The sequence below is a fragment of the Dicentrarchus labrax genome, unplaced genomic scaffold (assembly GCF_905237075.1).
Source record: "Dicentrarchus labrax unplaced genomic scaffold, dlabrax2021, whole genome shotgun sequence".
NCBI lineage: Eukaryota > Metazoa > Chordata > Actinopteri > Moronidae > Dicentrarchus > Dicentrarchus labrax.
Genome location: NW_026136718.1, coordinates 5,834,721 through 5,853,256, shown reverse-complemented (window position 1 = coordinate 5,853,256; position 18,536 = coordinate 5,834,721). Strand labels below are relative to the sequence as shown.

At 39.2% G+C, this 18,536-nt stretch overlaps 3 protein-coding genes across 52 annotated transcripts; 1 reads left to right on the top strand and 2 right to left on the bottom strand.

The window, feature by feature from the left end:
• Positions 1-15: 15 nt before the first annotated feature.
• Positions 16-3,002, bottom strand: LOC127350926 (platelet glycoprotein Ib alpha chain). Its single transcript, XM_051377998.1, has 4 exons — positions 2,834-3,002; positions 1,835-1,933; positions 992-1,077; positions 16-887 (listed from the first exon to the last, which is right to left on the bottom strand). The coding sequence occupies exons 1-4, from the start codon at positions 2,895-2,897 to the stop codon at positions 486-488; spliced, it is 651 nt and encodes a 216-aa protein (XP_051233958.1). The 5' UTR covers positions 2,898-3,002; the 3' UTR covers positions 16-485.
• A 900-nt stretch (positions 3,003-3,902) lies between these two features.
• On the bottom strand, positions 3,903-8,216 carry LOC127350404 (mucin-2-like). 50 transcript variants are annotated; one of them, XM_051377005.1, is made up of 6 exons: positions 8,070-8,216; positions 6,717-6,802; positions 5,775-6,612; positions 5,556-5,600; positions 5,466-5,510; positions 3,903-5,420 (listed from the first exon to the last, which is right to left on the bottom strand). In XM_051377005.1, the coding sequence occupies exons 1-6, from the start codon at positions 8,131-8,133 to the stop codon at positions 4,723-4,725; spliced, it is 1,776 nt and encodes a 591-aa protein (XP_051232965.1). In that variant the 5' UTR covers positions 8,134-8,216; the 3' UTR covers positions 3,903-4,722. The 50 variants fall into 50 exon arrangements, with proteins under 50 accessions (XP_051232965.1, XP_051232989.1, XP_051232942.1 ...); XM_051377029.1 differs by lacking the exons at positions 5,466-5,510; positions 5,556-5,600 and adding an exon at positions 5,697-5,735 and having other exon boundaries at positions 3,903-5,342; positions 5,382-5,420; positions 5,961-6,612; XM_051376982.1 differs by having other exon boundaries at positions 3,903-5,342; positions 5,382-5,420; positions 5,466-6,612.
• A 1,499-nt stretch (positions 8,217-9,715) lies between these two features.
• Positions 9,716-18,311, top strand: ttc14 (tetratricopeptide repeat domain 14). Its single transcript, XM_051376966.1, has 12 exons — positions 9,716-10,157; positions 10,572-10,702; positions 11,251-11,450; positions 11,929-12,013; positions 12,664-12,793; positions 12,913-13,068; positions 13,378-13,449; positions 13,641-13,760; positions 14,254-14,376; positions 15,298-15,415; positions 16,296-16,402; positions 16,536-18,311. The coding sequence occupies exons 1-12, from the start codon at positions 10,024-10,026 to the stop codon at positions 17,554-17,556; spliced, it is 2,397 nt and encodes a 798-aa protein (XP_051232926.1). The 5' UTR covers positions 9,716-10,023; the 3' UTR covers positions 17,557-18,311.
• The last annotated feature ends 225 nt before the right edge of the window (positions 18,312-18,536 follow it).

The window sequence follows — 18,536 nt, the reverse complement described above, 5'->3', positions numbered from 1 at the left end:
CACCACGAAGGCCACTTCAAATAGATTTGTCTCTTTATTTATCTTTCAAAAGGGGATTATTAAACATGAAATAAAACTGCGGATTGGTTTATAAAATCTAGTGTTACATCTAAGCAAAACCAGAAAGTCTATAATGGTTTGACTTTGACGGTGCAGAAATGTCACAAAATAATAGTTTTTAAATTGTTAGAGAACAATGAAGAATTTTAGTACAAACATAATAATTTGAAAAAATATGAAATCAGCAATGTTGAGAAGAAAAATACAAGAGACTGCAAGAGTCTGAAACAGAGGGCAAATAGCCAAAACCACACAAACCCACACACTTATTCATACTGTGTGCCTCAAGCACATGCGATGGAAAGTTTAAAAAAAAAAAAAAGCTGACCTGCACACAGGATGTCTTGGACTTCCTTCCTTGTACTGAAATATTTCTTGGTGTTCTACATCCTTACAACAATCATGCAGTGCTTTCCTATTCTGGTTTAAGTAGCAGGAGGAGTCAAGGGTGTTGTTGTGTTCAGGGGTGTGGGTGTCATGGGTGCTGTTGCGTTTAAGGGTATGGCTGTCATGGGTGTTGTTGTGTTCTTGATTGTGGGGTTCATGGGTGTTGTGTTCATGGTTGTGGGTGTCAAGGGTGCTGTTTGGTTTAAGGGTATGGATGTCATGGGTGTTGTTGTGTTCATGGTTGTGGGTGTCATGGGTGTTGTTGTGTTCAGGGGTGTGGGTGTCAAGGGGGTTATTGGTGTTGTAGTTGTGTTGATGTGCATCGTGGGTCTGGTGGTTGGGATTATGGTAGTTGCAGCTGTGGTTGAATCTACAATCCTTTGAATTTCTGTCACTGTGACTGCGTGGGCTGTTCCATTCAGGAGATTGTCTCGAAAGAACTAAATGGATTGAAAACAGAGATATTTATATTGTGAGAACTCAATAACTGATCGTTTTAGCCGAAGAGTCTTCAAAAGCTTTTATTTTACACATTCTGTTTTACCTGTTTAACGAGTTTAATGATGGTTGCATTGCTGACCTCTCCGTATGAAGTTAGCTTCGCCTGTAGATGTGCCAGTGAGTCCAGGACTGTGGGGATACAAATAAATAAATAAATAAAATGACATGTGGAAATTGATAGAAGACTAATACAAATTTATTACAATGTCAATGTTAAAAGACTCTCTGGTTAACACTATCATTTTATGAACATACAATTATTGCAGTTATTATTGCAGAAGACAAATGAGAAGAAATGTCTTTTAATGCAGTCTTTAAAGATACATTCTGAATCACTTATCATATAATTTGGTTTATTTTATTTACAGATAGACTTGGGGTCAGTTCATTGACAAAATGTAGGAATAATTCAGGATAAATAAAATTTTCAATCCAGTCCAATTAATCAGGATTCCTTGTTGTACGACCACAAAGTCTAAAAGCATCTGTAGTCTAGTTTAAAGATGTTGCACTCATATATTTTGTTGTTGTCTTGAACCAAACAATTTGAACCCCCTGAAATGTCATCCATTGTGGTAACTTATTTCTCGTGTCAATTTTCAGTGTCAAGTTTCAACTTATAACCCATCAAAGTCAATTAAGTTTCTTTGTCAGTGTTAGCTTCACCCTTCACGTATTGTTTCCAGATTAGTTGTGGTGGTTGAATCTGATATGGGTTCATTGTCAAGTGGGTTTTAACATACAAGGAAATTGCCTTGGTATGTTGGTGCATACCAGTAAACGCCGAACAAGAAAACTATAGACAAAGAAACAAGTACTGCAAGTCAAGACGCTTGAATAGAAAAGTAGGAAAATTGACAGGAATATATGAAAAAATATAGCTTACCTGCTTCTGTTGTGGTCGTTGGGGGTGTTGTGTTTAGGGGAGTAGCAGTCATATTGAATACAAATGGTTCAAACGTTCCCAGGGTTTCAGATGTAGTAGCTGTAATCATTTAGAATTATAAATATAAAATTTCAGAAAAACAATTAAGTCAAATACCTCAGTATTTCCATATACCTTGTCATGTTTATCTCATATGCGGACTTTAATAAAGGAGTAGAAACAATGGGATCCATTGTCTGTTTGTACAACTGTCACCAAACATCTCAACGGCTACTTTCCAGGCTGGTATGCATTTTATCCTGGTGATTTTAGGTAGCAGCATTGCATTTATAATGTCCAACAATGCTCTTAAATCAAAGTGCAAATAATATTCTTTTCAACTTTTTTATTTTATTCTTTTTATTAACTTTTCAAAAGTGAAACGGTAGCACCTGACGCTGTCTGCCAGCCTGGATTTATGTTTCATGCTCTTGACATGTCCTTGGCAGATCAATCAGGCAGTAAAAGCCATCTTGGAAATTAACCAAAGCAAATTAACTATCTCTATTTAACCTTATTTTAATTACATAACTACTTATTAGATTAAATACAATGTGATTGTTTTATCTTTAGACGATTCTGGCTAACAGTTATACATGGGTAAATGTTTATAATTAGTCCTTGTATTATAATTTGTAACAACAACGGAAAAACTTTTTTAGTCCAGATCTAGCTTACAGTTACATCAACAGTTGAAATTACTTAAAAGTTGAGTTTATTAGACTACAATATATTTTTATAGGAGAGAATAATAAATCAATAACAACAACATTTTGAAGTATGTTAAATGTAAAACACAGACTGAAATACTTTTCTTAATACTTAACATCACTACTATCTCCAGTGTACTCTGATCAATATGGCATAATATAATGTAAAATACAAACACACAAAACAATAAAAAATATATTATAACTAATATAACTTGTAAATAAAGTTGTAAGCAATCATTTATCTTACTTTGTCCAGAGGATGCGTGCAAATATCCAAGCACAAATATCCAACTAAGGAATTTTCTGTCCATGGTGTCTGGTGTGACTTCTCAGCAACAGATACAGACGAGCATTTAACCTGTGACTGTACGTTGCGCTTAGTTTACCATTACTCCTCCCTCCTACTGAGGAGGAGACAAGGCCTGACAGCAGCTACCTGGAAATAACCTGAAAAACCAGGTAAGTCACCGACACACATGTTTACAAAATATATGAAACAAATCACTGGAAAAACCTGCAGTGACACCATGATGCACTGGGTTTACCATCCAGCTATTTAATTAGGAATTATCAATATAATGAGTCATGACTGGTATGGTTGGATTGGCTTAATGAATTTGGATCTTTACTGTTACTCTTATCTCCAAGGATGACGATTCACATTCTACGTTGTAGCCCAGATGGGAAATGCTGAGCCAGAGTACATAATTTACAGCTTGTTAGTGAGTCTCTATTAACACGTGCTATTTTTAGAACTTCTTTAGCTGGTGTAAATTGAGTGGAAGTTACATCCCCGTCAACATTGGGAGTTTTTCACGTAACTGCACTTAATAGGAACCTTTACTGGACACCCCGATCAAGGCTGTCAAACAGGTTTCTTGTTTATGTAAAGAAATTCTTCTCTTCCTCTGCTTTTTCTTTCACTCACTTTTTGGTCAGTTCAAACTCTAATATTCTACATGACTCCTATTTCTCTTCTTTTACTGTTATCACTGCTTTAATTACATCCACATGCTGTGAACTCTGAGTTTTATCTTTGCAGTCATACATTAAGAAACCTACGCTGAAGCCCTTCTTTGTGGTAGATACAGGCGAAGGTTTTTGCTGAAGGTGTATGTTGTATGTTGTAGCTGTGTGTTTCCCCCTTGTTTTCTGTCCACTATTAAATGGTAAAAATTCGCTACAAATACCACATTTCACAAAGTGTTGCTTTAAACATCCTGTGTGGAGGATGTATTGGTAGAAACTGAATATAATATTCATAGGTTTGTTTTCATTTGTGTATAATCACCTGAAAATAATAACTGAATGAGCCATTTTTATTTACAGAGGGAGCAGCTGTTTTAATTGGTTGCAATCTGCAATCTCACCACAAGATGCAAAACTCTACACACTGGTCCTTTAAGTGAAAGTGATTGTTGCTACAAAAAAAACCCACACTAAACAGTTAATTTTAAAAGTCTAATATTGATCAGAAAAATCAATAACAATTTTTGTACAAAAATAATCATTTGAAAGAAATATTTAAATCAGCGATGTTGTGTAAAAATAAAAAACACTTTGCTGTAGAGACTTGCAGCACAAGAATAAACAAATGTAAGGATCACAAATACCCTTTTTAAAAAAATACATGTACATGTACACAAATTACAAATACATTTTTATACATTTAAATGTATTCCACGTATATTCAATTCAATACCAAGGCAGGTAAATTAACCAAAATTAAGGAAAACAGGCAAAATCACACAATATTAAACACAAACATACAGCACACATGTAAACATTCATGTGTGCCGCATGTAACATAAACTGTTTTTTAAAAGTTGGCCTGTACACAGAATACGTTCGACCTCTTTCTCTGTACTGAAATATTTCTCGGTGTTGTTCTATATCACCTCCCATACAACAAACATTCAGGGCTTTCATATTCTGGTTTTCAACGGAATTGGAATGACATGTTCTATAAGCTTAATAAATACATGTTTGATGGCACACAACAAAACAGATTCACACTCAGTAGTCAGTCAGTCAAACCTGACAGAACATTAATTTCCCCCAATTCACTCTGAACCTGTATTTATACATTCACTTTTGACTATTTCTGTCCACATGAAACTTCTATGGGGAAGGTTGCTAGGGTATGCGAGGAAATTCACCAGGGTCTGGTGTAGTTGTAGTTTCTGGGGGTGTTGTTTTGGTACTTGGAGGTTTGATAATTTGGGATATAGCAGTGGTGTTTGGTTGCGTGGTCGTTGTACTTGGAGGTGTGGTAATTGCAGCCGGAGGTGTTGTGGTTTCAGCCGGAGGTGTGGTGGTTTCAGCCGGAGGTGTAGAAGCTGCTGCAGAAGTGGTACTTGCAGCTGGAGGTGTTGTTGTGGTTATGGGTGTAGTTGTTGTACTTATGGGTGTTGGTGTTGTTGTCAGTGGTGTTGTTGTGGGTGTAGTTGTGCTCATGGGTATGGTTGTTATAGGTGTTGTTGTGGTTGTAAGTGTAGTTGTGGTTGTGCTCATTGGTATGGTTGTTATAGGTGTTGTTGTGGTTGTGGTTGTGCTCATTGGTATGGTTGTTATAGGTGTTGTTGTGGGTGTGGTTGTGCTCATGGGTATGGTTGTTATAGGTGTTGTTGTGGTTCTAGTTGTGGTTGTGCTCATGGGTATAGTTGCTATAGGTGTTGTTGTGGGTGTAGTTGTGCTCATTGGTATGGTTGTTATAGGTGTTGTTGTGGTTGTGCTCATTGGTATGGTTGTTATAGGTGTTGTTGTGGTTGTGCTCATTGGTATGGTTGTTATAGGTGTTGTTGTGGTTGTGCTCATGGGTATGGTTGTTATAGGTGTTGTTGTGGTTGTGGTTGTGCTCATTGGTATGGTTGTTATAGGTGTTGTTGTGGTTGTGGTTGTGCTCATGGGTATGGTTGTTATAGGTGTTGTTGTGGGTGTGGTTGTGCTCATTGGTATGGTTGTTATAGGTGTTGTTGTGGGTGTGGTTGTGCTCATGGGTATGGTTGTTATAGGTGTTGTTGTGGTTCTAGTTGTGGTTGTGCTCATGGGTATAGTTGCTATAGGTGTTGTTGTGTGTGTAGTTGTGCTCATTGGTATGGTTGTTATAGGTGTTGTTGTGGTTGTGCTCATTGGTATGGTTGTTATAGGTGTTGTTGTGGTTGTGCTCATGGGTATGGTTGTTATAGGTGTTGTTGTGGTTGTGGTTGTGCTCATTGGTATGGTTGTTATAGGTGCTGTTGTGGTTGTGGTTGTGCTCATGGGTATGGTTGTTATAGGTGTTGTTGTGGGTGTGGTTGTGCTCATTGGTATGGTTGTTATAGGTGTTGTTGTGGTTCTAGTTGTGGTTGTGCTCATGGGTATAGTTGCTATAGGTGTTGTTGTGGGTGTAGTTGTGCTCATTGGTATGGTTGTTATAGGTGTTGTTGTGGTTGTGCTCATTGGTATGGTTGTTATAGGTGTTGTTGTGGTTGTGGTTGTGCTCATTGGTATGGTTGTTATAGGTGTTGTTGTGGTTGTGGTTGTGCTCATGGGTATGGTTGTTATAGGTGTTGTTGTGGGTGTGGTTGTGCTCATGGGTATGGTTGTTATAGGTGTTGTTGTGGGTGTAGTTGTGCTCATCGGTATGGTTGTTATAGGTGTTGTTGTGGTTGTGGTTGTGCTCATTGGTATGGTTGTTATAGGTGTTGTTGTGGTTCTAGTTGTGGTTGTGCTCATGGGTATAGTTGCTATAGGTGTTGTTGTGGCTGTAGTTGTGCTCATTGGTATGGTTGTTATAGGTGTTGTTGTGGTTGTGCTCATTGGTATGGTTGTTATAGGTGTTGTTGTGGTTGTGGTTGTGCTCATGGGTATAGTTGTTATAAGTGTTGTTGTGGGTGTGGTTGTGCTCATAGGTATGGTTGTTATAGGTGTTGTTGTGGGTGTAGTTGTGTTCAGTGGTGTTGTTGTGGGTGTTGTTGTCATAGGTGTCCTTTGAATGCCTGTCACTGTGACTGTGTGGGCAACAGGGAGATAGTCTCTAAAGGACTAAATGGAGAGAAAACACAGATATTTATATTGTGAGAACTCAGTAACTAATTGTTTTAGCTGAGGAGCCTTCAAAAGCTTTTATTTTACACTGTTTTACAAACCTGTTTAAGAAGTTCAATGATGGTTGCATTGCTGAGCTCTCCATATGAAATTAGTTTCATCCGTAGATGTATCAGTGACCCCAAGTCTGTGAGGATATAAAAAAATGGAAATGAATAAAAGACTACTGTGATTATTAAAATTAGTTATTATTGAAGAAGAAAAACGAGTACAAATTACTTTTAATGTAGTCTTTAAATATACGTTCTTATCTTTTGATTGATTTGATTTACAACAAACCTTGGGGTTGAGGATGAATTTAGCTTTCACTCCAGAACAATTCATCAAAAATCTCAGTTGTATGACCACTGCAGTATCACTACGATTCCACTATCATAAATCATATTTTCAAAAGCATCTCCTGTCCAGATACATTGGTATCAGTCAACGTATAACCAGAAGTGTGTTATTTCCAGACACTTGGTGGATCTATCTATACAAATGCATTGTTCCAAAGTATTTTTTAATGTCAATTTTTATTTTTATTTTATTCTCTCCTTCCCTTATTGTTTTCAGCTTAGTTGTGGTGGTTGAAACTTGCTGTTGTCGTCACTGGGGCGGTTGTGGTCCGGACAGCAGTTATGGTTGTATGTGAATGTGTGTGAAGTATGTGAGTTTTTGTCAAAGATATAATTGTCATAGGTGGGTCAATAGTTGTAGTTCCTGGGGTTTCAGTCAGGTAGTCAAAGCAGTCTCACTTTATTTTAGCACTATTAGACATAAATTATACTATACTTAAAGTTCCTAACAACATCTAATAAAGTTTTTAAAATTCTGACACTGGGAAATAAAGATGCAATGTCTTGGCAGTTTCAATAGCCTGTCACTTGGGTCAGATAGTGATGCTATTAATCAAATGGTTTCGACTGCTCTAGGAGAAGAGCGCCCAGGAAGCGTGTATGACAACTTACAGATTCCTTGTGACTCTGGAGCCGTTTGACTTTATATTACTTCTCATAAGCAGTAAGACAGTGAAACATAAACTTTAAAGACCAAATACATAATAATGTTCTCTGGTCTCTCTGTGTTTTGTCAATATGTTATTACATATACGCTACCATCTTAACCTGAGCACCGACCATCATACCAAACTACCCTCATATAAATATTCTCCCCTACGTAATACAATATTTTAAAAACCAACTGAGCCTAAGTCACAAACACACATTTACAAAATATAGGACATTTAAAAGTAAATAATAAAACACATTGGGAAATACAAGAGGGTAGCAATAATAACATCTGCAGTATGTTAAGTATTTCAAACACAAACTGAAATACTTAACACTAATTATAAAATATAAACAATCAAAGCCATACAAAAAAAAACATTTGTAAAGAAGCACAACAGTTACCTTGTCCAGAGGATGCATGTAAATATCCAAGCAAAAATATCCAACAGAGGATTTTTGTTTCCATCTTGACTGATGTTACTTCTCACTTCTCCAGTATTAAGTATTTAGTCTGTGACTGCACGTTGCACTTACCGGTAGTCATTAAATCGACCCTCCCTCAGCTAGAGAGGGAGTGACAAGGCATTGTTGACAGGTTATTTTCATGTAACCTGAAAAACCAGTCGCAGGTGTCTGTGACATTTAAAAACCAAATCAAATCATAAAAGACATCATTTATGTCTGTCACAATCTGATTGGTATTGGGGTGATTAAGGCATGTTTTAACTGATCGGTATTGGCAATATTGAGCCATATTGATCCCTGTCCTTTGTTTTATGTCAGCTGTCACCCATTGTTTGTACTTGTGAAGCGCTCATGCACAGTGCAGCCAACTCTCCAACGTCTGTCTCTCCTCCCAGCTGAGGAAAGTTGCACACTCACCCCACCAGTACAGGTGCAACAAAAGCCCCGCAAACCATAAGATAATCAGAGTAATTTATTAACACACTCAACACAGCAAGATACAGTTAATTCAGCTAACTCAGGCAAAGGCCGCTCCGAAGCAGCAAAGACTGAAGGAAACATATTTACAGTACAAGGATATAGTCACTGAAAAGTTCACTTAAAATCAGAAATCAAATTCTGTGTCTGTGAAGCATATTTGGCTGTAAGCATATATAACTGCTGTATCTTCATGCCCAGCAACACCAAAACAACCAATCATAATTAATTATATCCTTGGGAGAATGAACAGAATTTAACATATTTTTAGGACATTTAACTTTGCTTTTTTCTCTTCGTAAATAACAGATGATTCCACGTCTTCAGGCCTTAAATTGTTCAATTAAAACAACCTGAGATAAGAAGAAAAATCGGTCTTTGCTTGAAGTTCTCACAGCTAATGTAACCTTTGTGTGGGATCACAAATAAGCAAGATACATTTTCTATAAAAAAAAAGACAATATGACTTGGTTAATTAGTCAAAATATATGGAATTGATGCAAATAAGCATCTTTAGTTCAGAGAAAGAAAATGTATTAATGAAATTAGCGTCCGAATACAAGTACCACTAAGTAAAGCAGACGTTAAAACAATCATAAAGGATCATATAGTCATTACCCATCTGAGAATAGATCAGATGGGATTAAACTACACACTCCATATCATAGGCAAGCACCCTAGTGGACTATGCACTAACTGTAATAAAATAGAAACTTTATCTATTGTGCATTAATAGACTTAATAGACTGCAGCAAATATGACCAGGAAAGACAGATAGATATTCCTTTATTTGTCCCACAATGGGGAAATTCCAATGTTACAGCGGCAAAGTGGATAGAGAAAAAAAACAGTATAAAAAAAACAGTAAGAGTAGGGAAATAATAAAAACACTATGTACAAGAGAAAAAGCAGTAAGAATCCACAACAACAGATAACATAGTAGCAGCAGTTGCACATGGACAATAGATTGCACCGTGAAAAGAAAGTGAAAGGAGGGAATTAATGGAGGGAATTTAATTTAGTTAAACTATTGTTTTTATTTAGTTTGTTTTAAGAAGAAGAAACATAGTTCCTAGATGGCACTTGTTTCTCCCGACACGTGTCAGTGCAACACGCCTCGCACATGCGCACTCGCAAAACGGAGCTAAACGACACCGAGCAGCGTTTGTTATTAAACTGTATCTCTCCTCTCGTTCCCTAAATAACTAAACCAGTCGCGAGTTGGCGCTTAAACCTGAGTTGTGTGGTGGTTTAAATATATATAAAAAAATAAAATAAAAAGACAATACAGTTCTCCCCTTCGCTAAACCGTGCTAACAGCTAACTCTGTTGATCCGGACTCAAAGGTTGCTGCGTTTTTCTTTTTGTTTTGACTTGTACAACAATGTGACTGCAGTCCTGTCACAAACCAGGGATGGACAGAGAGTTGTTGAGGCATTGTCTGGCGTATCACGGAGAGTCACTGTTCAACAAGCTGAAATGTGAACAAACAGAAAACCCCGACTTCCAGGCGGTGGTGTCCGACCTGTGCAAGGCCACGTATGAAAGGTATGGCAGCCAGTTTCATTACTCCAACCTGCCTGTTCCAGTGTGCAGTTTAAAGCTGACAACTTCACATTTATTCGTGTTTTCTTGTGTTATTTGATGTAAAACGCAGCAAAAAGGGGGAAAATCTTCCGCTTTAAGAGGCTGGAAGTAAAGTAAATATTTGGCTTTTTTTGCATCAAAAATGACAGAAACAATTAGTCAGGAATCAAAAGAGCTGCAGTACAGAGCTACATCGGACCTGATGAATGTCCTTGACTGAAAAGTTATTGAACACAGTGCTGATATTGTGCAGGAATTCAGCTGTTTCTGTAGCACATCTTCCCCCGGCACCTGTCAGCCAGGTGTGCATTACACAACACTTCAAGCCTCTGCTCAACATGTGTGCCTTTTTTTTTTTTTTTTTTTTTTGTGCAGCGGGGGTGAAGGACATGGCAACCCTCTTGTGGAGCAGTTCATTGCCAGGAAGGCTGACATCCTGTTCTGTCCAACATGGAAGACTGCCACTCATCAAGAAGAAGAGCACGAGGAGGAGGAAGATGCTGCGGGTGTGTTTGTGTTTGACCACATTACTCAGGCTCCGTCTGCACCAAACCGTCAAATTAAGTTTCTCTCTCCACTCTAAAACATTTAACATCTTAGACATCTTTACCGCTGGAAAACAACAAAACTTTGCTGAACTCTCAGCTTATTAAACCTCTGTTCAGTCCCTTCCTGCTCTCTGTGATCACCTTTATAGTGTTGTATATATATATATATAACCAAAGTTCACATTTTATAACAGAATAACTTTACAACACTGTGCCTACACAGGAGCCGTAGCGTGAACACTGTGTCTGCAGAGCAGCAGCAGCCTCGGTGCTCTGTCTGCGTCTACACACGATGCATTCAGGCACAGTTGAATGTAGGTCACCTGCGTTTTGGCAGAGCTCGGAGCAATACACAATCACTGTCGTTACAGGTGTAAAACAGTAGAAAATACACTTCAGCTGATACTATTTAAAATAAATAAATAAATAAAAGGACTTGCTAAATGTAGAGAAATTTATATTTGTATGCTACCTATTTGATTCAGTTTCTGCCTGTGCTTTCCCAGAGCCCTATGCCATCATGCCACCACTGGAGCTTTTCATGGAGGTGTCTTACGACGAAAGAAGAGCCATGCTGTACAGAGACTTGGAAAGAGGAGACATCGTGGTGGGGAGGATCAACAACATCAGAGAATATGGCTTCTTTCTCACACTGCTGTGCACAGCAGGAGGACTGAAGAGAGACATAGAAGATCTAGAGTTGTCGGTAGGTCAACAAGCTGAATAAATTTAATGCACTTGAGCCATTTCATAGACTTTGTAACAGGTAGAAACCAGTCAGTCGGCCACTGTAGGTGCAAAAGACTCGAAGGATTGTTGGCCTGCTATACAGGAAGAACCTACTCTGTGGGTCTGTGAATTCCTGAATGATCACCGGTGGGAGTAAACAGTGTGTCTATTAGTTCAGTGCACAGAGCTTAAGGCTAATCTAAACTAGGCCAAACTCTCCATCCGTCATGTTTTTGTGAGGTTGTATGTGAATGCATGAACATTCTTGGAACTTAACCTACGGGGTCGCAGCTATTTCAAATGTGCAGTTGTTTCAGTCTAACTAGTCGTAACACCTGATTTCCTTCTTCTTCTCAAATCTTTCCTGACTCTGTACTGTTATTGTTTGACAAGGACTCACATACTGCCCTGAAAGTGTAATTAAATCTATGTATTTCTTTGCTTTTTGCCTTCAGGCTCTATGTCACATCAGAGAAATTCCCTCCACTGGCAGCCATGATGATCCTCTGTCCTACTACCAGATTGGGGACTTCATCAGAGGTTAGTTGTCTTTGTCTTAAACAGCCAAGCTTGTTTCCCCTAAAGTTGTTACAAGTTGGTGCTACTGCAAATGACTTCTGCATAGAAACAAAACAACCACAACAAATGTTGTTTGGGAGAAAAAGTTGAACTTGCCTCAGTTAGCTGGTTGGTCTCACCTGGCCTTATTTTCTATATGACTGCATGTTGTGTAGAAAAGCATTCATTGAGTATATTAGGGTTGCAACAAACAGTTATTTTTGTTATCGTTTTATCTTCCATTTTCAATTTCCTTTATTAATTGTTTGGTTTGTAAAATATAAAATAAAAATGTGTTGAAATCAGTTTTTTCCAGGGACCAAGGTGATGTCTCCAAATGTTTTGTTTTGTTTGACCAACAGTATAAAACCAGAGATATTCAGTCTAATATATTATAAAACAGAGAAAGGCAGACAATCTTCACATATGAGAAGTAAAAGTAATTAAATGATTATCAGAATAGTTCTCCAGTAATTTTCTGTCAATAGATGAAGCTCTACAATATATCTACCAATCAAATTTCCAACTCCAAATCCATTTATATGTTAAAGAAACTTAAATGTCTGTAGAACAACATGACTTTATTTCTTCTGTGAGTTTGTCCACAAGTTCTGTACTTTCTCGTTCTGCAGCTGCAGTGAAAGATATCGACCGCTACCAGGAGAAAATCACAATTTCCCTCCAGCAGGCCTCTCTCTCTCCCAGCTTGGAGCACATCAAACTGGGTGTCCTTCCCCGGGAGGAGCTGCCCATACACTACGGGTAACAACACACCATGACACGACAAAACATGACGCGTAATGTGTAGAATGAATTCAAATGTGCCTGAAAGGTTTCTAGTTTGAGAATAACTTCCAAAAAAAAACCTCCTCTCCTCTAAGTCGCAGCGTCCGTGCAGCCGCTGACTCCAGTGAGACGTACAGGTGTATACTGAAGAGTTGCCATGGTTACCACAACCCCTCTGTAGTGGAATACCTGCTGGAGAAGGTGGGAGTTAGTGACACCCACCCACCATCAATGATGAGAGGACTACAAAGGTAAACTTTTTTTGGGAAAGATTTGTTTTGATCACACTGTTTTGATCATCCCTTGTACTTTTTTTTTGCCAGTATGGATATAAAATATGGCTTAAATTGCTTTTTATAATGTTTTAAAAAGGCCTTAAATTGAACCTGTTGAAACTTGAGTTTGAGGGTTGTTGGATGATTGTACTTTTTAGCACACACGCTACTCATTTTTTGCCATAGGCTGATGATTTCATAGTGTTAACTTGTCTTTATTTGAAAATGAGAAGTAGTTATCTAATTAGTGTTACCTTTAATACTCTGTGCCTCTTCTGTCCATAGCAAACTTTTCCAAGCGGAGGATTTTGCCTCTGCAATCAGGAAGAAACAGTCGTCATCATGGGCCTTGAAGTGGTAATGCTAAACTTCTGACCACAACAAATGCTGGAATGATGCACGAGTGTCTTCACTGAGTTTAATTTCATTGTCTCTTATAGTAATCGCAAGTTACCCTTTTATATAATACATATTGTTTTCCCTCTGGCTTCTCCTGACATTAATATGAAGCCATTTTCCATGTTTTTTGTCTGTCTTTGTTCTCTCAGTGTCCGTGCAGGTGTAGATCACTTCAAACATGGTCGTTATGTGGAAGCCATGAATGAATACAACAAAGCCTTGGATATCGACACTAATAATGTAGAAGCACTGGTGGCACGAGGAGCCCTGTGAGTTGATTGTTACACAGCCTACTTTTGATGTTATAATCCTACAGAACTCCACATAACCAGTCTTACAAAGGTGTACATCGTCTGGAAGTTGCATTCATGCATTGTATACCCATACTAAGAGTTTCACATGCCATCCACTTTGTGTATTTCTATTTTGGCGAATAAGGTTGCACTGACAGAGAATGCTTTATACAAAGAGTATGCATCAGTCAATCTGGAGGCAGATATGCAGAAATGTTTTTCAGGTTTGCCTGCTGTTTAATAACACAAAAGCATACCTTTTATGCCTTTGAACCCTAATGAAGCAGTGTTACGACGGGACAACAGAAAGAGAAACTCCTTTATGAATTGCATAACAGAAAAAATGGTGTAATATTGCACACTTGTAAATATATATTTTATTGTCAGTTTTACACATTTAAACTACTTTATAACCCCGTATAAGGCGTTTTTGGTCTCAGTGTGTGTTTTCTTCATTGGTTATTCACAGGTATGCTAACAAAGGCAGCATCATGAAGGCGATAACAGACTTTGAATTGGCCCTGGAAAGCTGTCCAGATCACCGCAACGCCAAGAAGTACCTCTGCCAGACACTGGTGGAGAGAGGAAAACAGTAAGCAGTGCTACCCCTCGCTTTCATAGTAGCTCAAAGGCACAAGATCTTTGAATTCAGTACTGTTCTGTGCTTTTGCGCTGTGCTACCCGTTGATGCTTTGGGACACGTAAAGGTCATTTCTCGCTACCTACAAGAGCTAACCTTGTGTAGTGTCTGTTAGGATTATTACTGCTGGTAATAACTGGTCGACTAAAACAGAATTCATTGTATCACCTTGTTTAGTTGCGTCTGAACTTTTGCTGTACAATGAACACACTAAGTCAGTGTAGAAGTATTGGATCTGGGCAAATTAGGTTGATTTAACTACCCTCTCTTATGCCTCTGCTTGCAGCATTAAACTGTATTTTCAGGGCAGGTAGTCAAGCAGCCAGCCAGTCATCTAAGGTAACTTTAGGTTAAATGCTATTTTTAGTTCCTAGAAGGCAGAGAACTTGGCGCCTGAAAGAAGGACCTGTGCCTTTTAGATTAGCTGCTGTTTTTTTCTGATTAACTGCATCACAGTCCAGTTAATCTCTGTTTTAGTGTCTATAAATGGACATGTATCCCAAAGTAATCATCATCATGCTGCTCCACATGTCTTATGTGTGAGGAAGAAGAGGCATCACCTCTTCACCACCACTTCTGCTGCCAATGAATTCATTTTTTCTTTTTAAAACATGAGTCAGTTCCCCCCTTTTAAACTTCCTGTATAATTAGAATCTGATTTAGGAGGCAGCAAAATCCCCAAAGAGGTTTTTGACATTGAGTTGACCTTATAGGAGAATGACAGAAATGCTGTTTTGGAACAGGCTTGTGTGCGTCAGCTATTTCTGGGTGGCTGGTTCCCGTAATAATAAAGTAAAGGTCAATGTAAAGCGGTAACACTTATATTATAATTAGTAATTGTTTTGTTTTTTGTGTGTGTGTGTGTGTGTGGAGGCTTGAAGAACAGGAGAAACTGGTAACAGCGGAGGGATTGTACAGGAGAGCTCTGTCTCTCGATGATTTAAACCCTGAAGCGCAGGAGGCCCTGCACAAGATCACAGACACTATACAGGTGAGCGGGCCACAACCCACACACACACAATGGGTTCGGGAAAGTTTTGTATGTTGCACACCACCACCTTAGAATGAGATATTGGGCAAATGCTTGTTGCAGAGCATCTCATCCAGATAAAACTGTCAAGAAAACACATCATGGTGTGACTGTTATTAAGATTAATTTGTTATAAAGACAATTGAGAGGTCTCCTTATTGGCATTTCTGTCAGGTGTCTGAAACAGATGTAGAAATATGACAAGCTGGTATCACATTCATGTTTCTGACACTGGTTTGTAATACTGATGAAGTGTTTTGGTGTGTGTGTGTGTGTCTGCGACCCTGGGACTCTGCCCTTTGACCCTCCAACTGCCACGGTCTTGTCATCTGCCTTGCGGGGGCGGAAAAAAAAAATAAAACAAAAACTGCACAATGACAACGACTTCTCCACTGGACACTGTTGTTCGCCGTGTCCCCCGGTCCAAATACGGTAACGTTGAAAACCTTCTCTGTCTCAATGGGGGAACAAATGCTGTTTGCTTTCTCTGCGCATCTCTGCCTGTACCTTTCTGTCTATCCATCTGCTTCTATGCCAACTACCGTGCTCTTGGATCACGCCACTTCTTCTGTGGTAAATAAATGACCCTTCGTATATTTCTCGATCATTTTCTCATCTGTGGTCTGTGATCGTGACGCTCTGTCCTCCTCAAACCTTTGGCTTCTCCTCTTCCTTTCCATACTTTTTTACTCCAATACGAATGATTGAATAAATGAATGACTGATGCGGGGGTTTCTGTTGCATGTCTTGGGTCATGGCGTTTATGTGTTTGAATATGTCTCTGTGGACCTTTGCCTGCCATTGTCTTGTCTTGCCTTGCCTCGCCCCGCCGACCGTAAAGAAATCGATTCGCTTGCGAGAAGAGGCGCTGGCTAAGGAGCAGGTGAAAGCTACGAGCAGCCAGACCAGTGCTGAGAAATTGCGTAAGATCTTAAAAGAGGAGAAGAGGTGAGTTGGCTCTGATCTTTTAGAGGTATTGCAGGTAAATATACTGCAGATAAAGGCGTGTGGATCATCTCTTAACTTCAAAGTATCGCCTGTTTTATGAGAATACATTTTTCAGTGAATATCTCTCCTACAGGATGAAGAAAAAACGTAAGAGGTCTGCCTCTTCTTCGCCGTCATCCTCCACTTCCTCCAGGAGGAACTCCTCTTCTTCTTCATCATCCTCCTCCTCTCGCAGGAGGTCCAAAAAAAAGAAAAAGAAGAGGAGGAGGTCTGAGCGTGGAAGTAAGCGCCATCGCAGGATCTCCTCAAGGGAGAGCAGGAGGAGTGAGGGTAAGAGCGAGAAAGACAGGAAGGAGGAAGAAGAGGAGGAGGAGGAGGAGGTGGAGTGGTATCCCGCTCCTCCCAACACCACCGGCACCTTTCTCAACCAGAAAGGAGGCCCTGGGTTTGGAGAGAGGGATGAGGAGGAGGAGGAGGTGGAGGAGAAGAATTCTGAAGAGAAACGGATCACTCAACTGTATTCTTTGTCGGCAGCTTCAGACGACGAAGAGTCTGACTCCTCACGCAGAGAAAGGAAGAGAAGGGACAGAGCGGAGGGTGGGACAAAGAGAAGTAAAGGCAGTCAGAGTAGAAGCCCAGAGAGGAGGAGCAAGAGTAGAGAAAGGAAGGATAAGAGCAGGGAGCGAGGGAAGGGGGATAACAGGAAAGACAGGAGAGACAGTGACTCCAAGAGGAGAAGCAGCTTGGAGGAGAACAGAAAGCGGAGAGTGTCCTGCTCGTCGGCTGAGTCCGAGTATTCACGGAAATCCAGTCTCAAATCTGAATATTTAGGGAACTCTGGTTCTGCGTCCAAACACGTGGAGAGTAGGATGAGACACGACTCTTCCAAGAGGAACTCCTTCGATGGTGGTAGGTATGAGAACATAGAGGAGGCAGGGAGAGAGAAGGACAGAAAGGGGAAAGTAGAGGAAGAGAGGAGAAGGTCAGATGGAGGAAACAGTAAAAGATTAGAAGGTGTTGGAAATCATAACAAACAGAGTGGTTTGACCTCGATGCCAGGAGAAAGGGCTAAAAAAGACCTCCCAACTAACCTGTTGGATATTTTTAATCAGATTGCCCAGTTTGAGAAGGAGAAAGGAGTCAGGCCAAAATAATAACTCGAAAACCAAAAGTTAAGAATGTGCCCAAAACTAGTGAAACCAGACTTTGAAATGGATGTTTGTACCGTGAATTCATTTATTCTGGACTGTACATCAAGATGACACTGCTGAATGGCCAAATGTGTAGTCGACCGAATGTCCCCAGTTGTTGTAAGTTGCCTTCAGTGTTAGAGAAAACGCTCGAGTCCTTTTACTTTGAAATGTCTTATTCTAGCCTGTGAGCAACTGTAGTAATTGTTAGCTAATAGCTGGTCAAAATGTATTAAAATGTTCATCTGAATGGGTTGAAACTAAATCAATACGTTCCCAAATAATGTGAAATAACATGTTATTATTGTAACTGGTGATTATTTGTGTATTTGAAGAGAACCTTCTGTCAGTATGTGTCTTATCTTATCGTCATCTGTGGGGATTCGCCCATTTAGAGTTCATTGTGTACATTTGGACAAGCTATTACATTATTCAGCACATCTGACGTCACATCACTTGCTACAGGTTTTAATAACTCTTGTGTTAATCTTCAGTTGAGACCGTTTTATGTTAAAGAAGATACTGCCTTATGTTTACTGCCTTGTGCCATTTTGTGCATTCTTTCTGTGGCTTGTTAAATCTTTTCCTCAGCAACCTGACTGTTAGTACTACGGTACTTTTTCAAGCTTTACACAGTACAGATGTTGTATTTCGACACATTGTTCCCGACCTGAAACGAACTCTGTTGAATCAATAAAACTTTTAAAATGTCCAAACTACGTTGACATCTTGTCATTTAGTGATGTTTTTCAATTCATTGATCATCAGCCTTTGAGAGATGTACAACTACCATCTACCATCTACTTCATGTTAATAGACCATAAATATTAATAATTGAAGAATGAAGCATCCTTGTCCTTAATATTAAAGATTGTATTACCTCTTTAAGGCAGGACAGTGATGCTCAAGAAGTCTGAACCCATTAAAAAAAATATTTTATCAAA

Coding starts and splice junctions, on each gene's coding strand:
- LOC127350926 (XM_051377998.1), bottom strand. CDS start 2,897: ATGGACAGAAAATTCCTTAGTTGGATATTTGTGCTTGGATATTTGCAC. Junction 1,078..1,834: donor AACGACCACAACAGAAGCAG/GTAAGCTATATT, acceptor GTATCCCCACAG/TCCTGGACTCACTGGCACAT. Junction 888..991: donor TCATTAAACTCGTTAAACAG/GTAAAACAGAAT, acceptor CAATCCATTTAG/TTCTTTCGAGACAATCTCCT.
- LOC127350404 (XM_051376976.1), bottom strand. CDS start 8,133: ATGGAAACAAAAATCCTCTGTTGGATATTTTTGCTTGGATATTTACAT. Junction 6,803..8,069: donor ACATGCATCCTCTGGACAAG/GTAACTGTTGTG, acceptor ATATCCTCACAG/ACTTGGGGTCACTGATACAT. Junction 6,613..6,716: donor TCATTGAACTTCTTAAACAG/GTTTGTAAAACA, acceptor CTCTCCATTTAG/TCCTTTAGAGACTATCTCCC.
- ttc14 (XM_051376966.1), top strand. CDS start 10,024: ATGGACAGAGAGTTGTTGAGGCATTGTCTGGCGTATCACGGAGAGTCA. Junction 10,703..11,250: donor GGAGGAGGAAGATGCTGCGG/GTGTGTTTGTGT, acceptor GTGCTTTCCCAG/AGCCCTATGCCATCATGCCA. Junction 12,014..12,663: donor GATTGGGGACTTCATCAGAG/GTTAGTTGTCTT, acceptor CTCGTTCTGCAG/CTGCAGTGAAAGATATCGAC.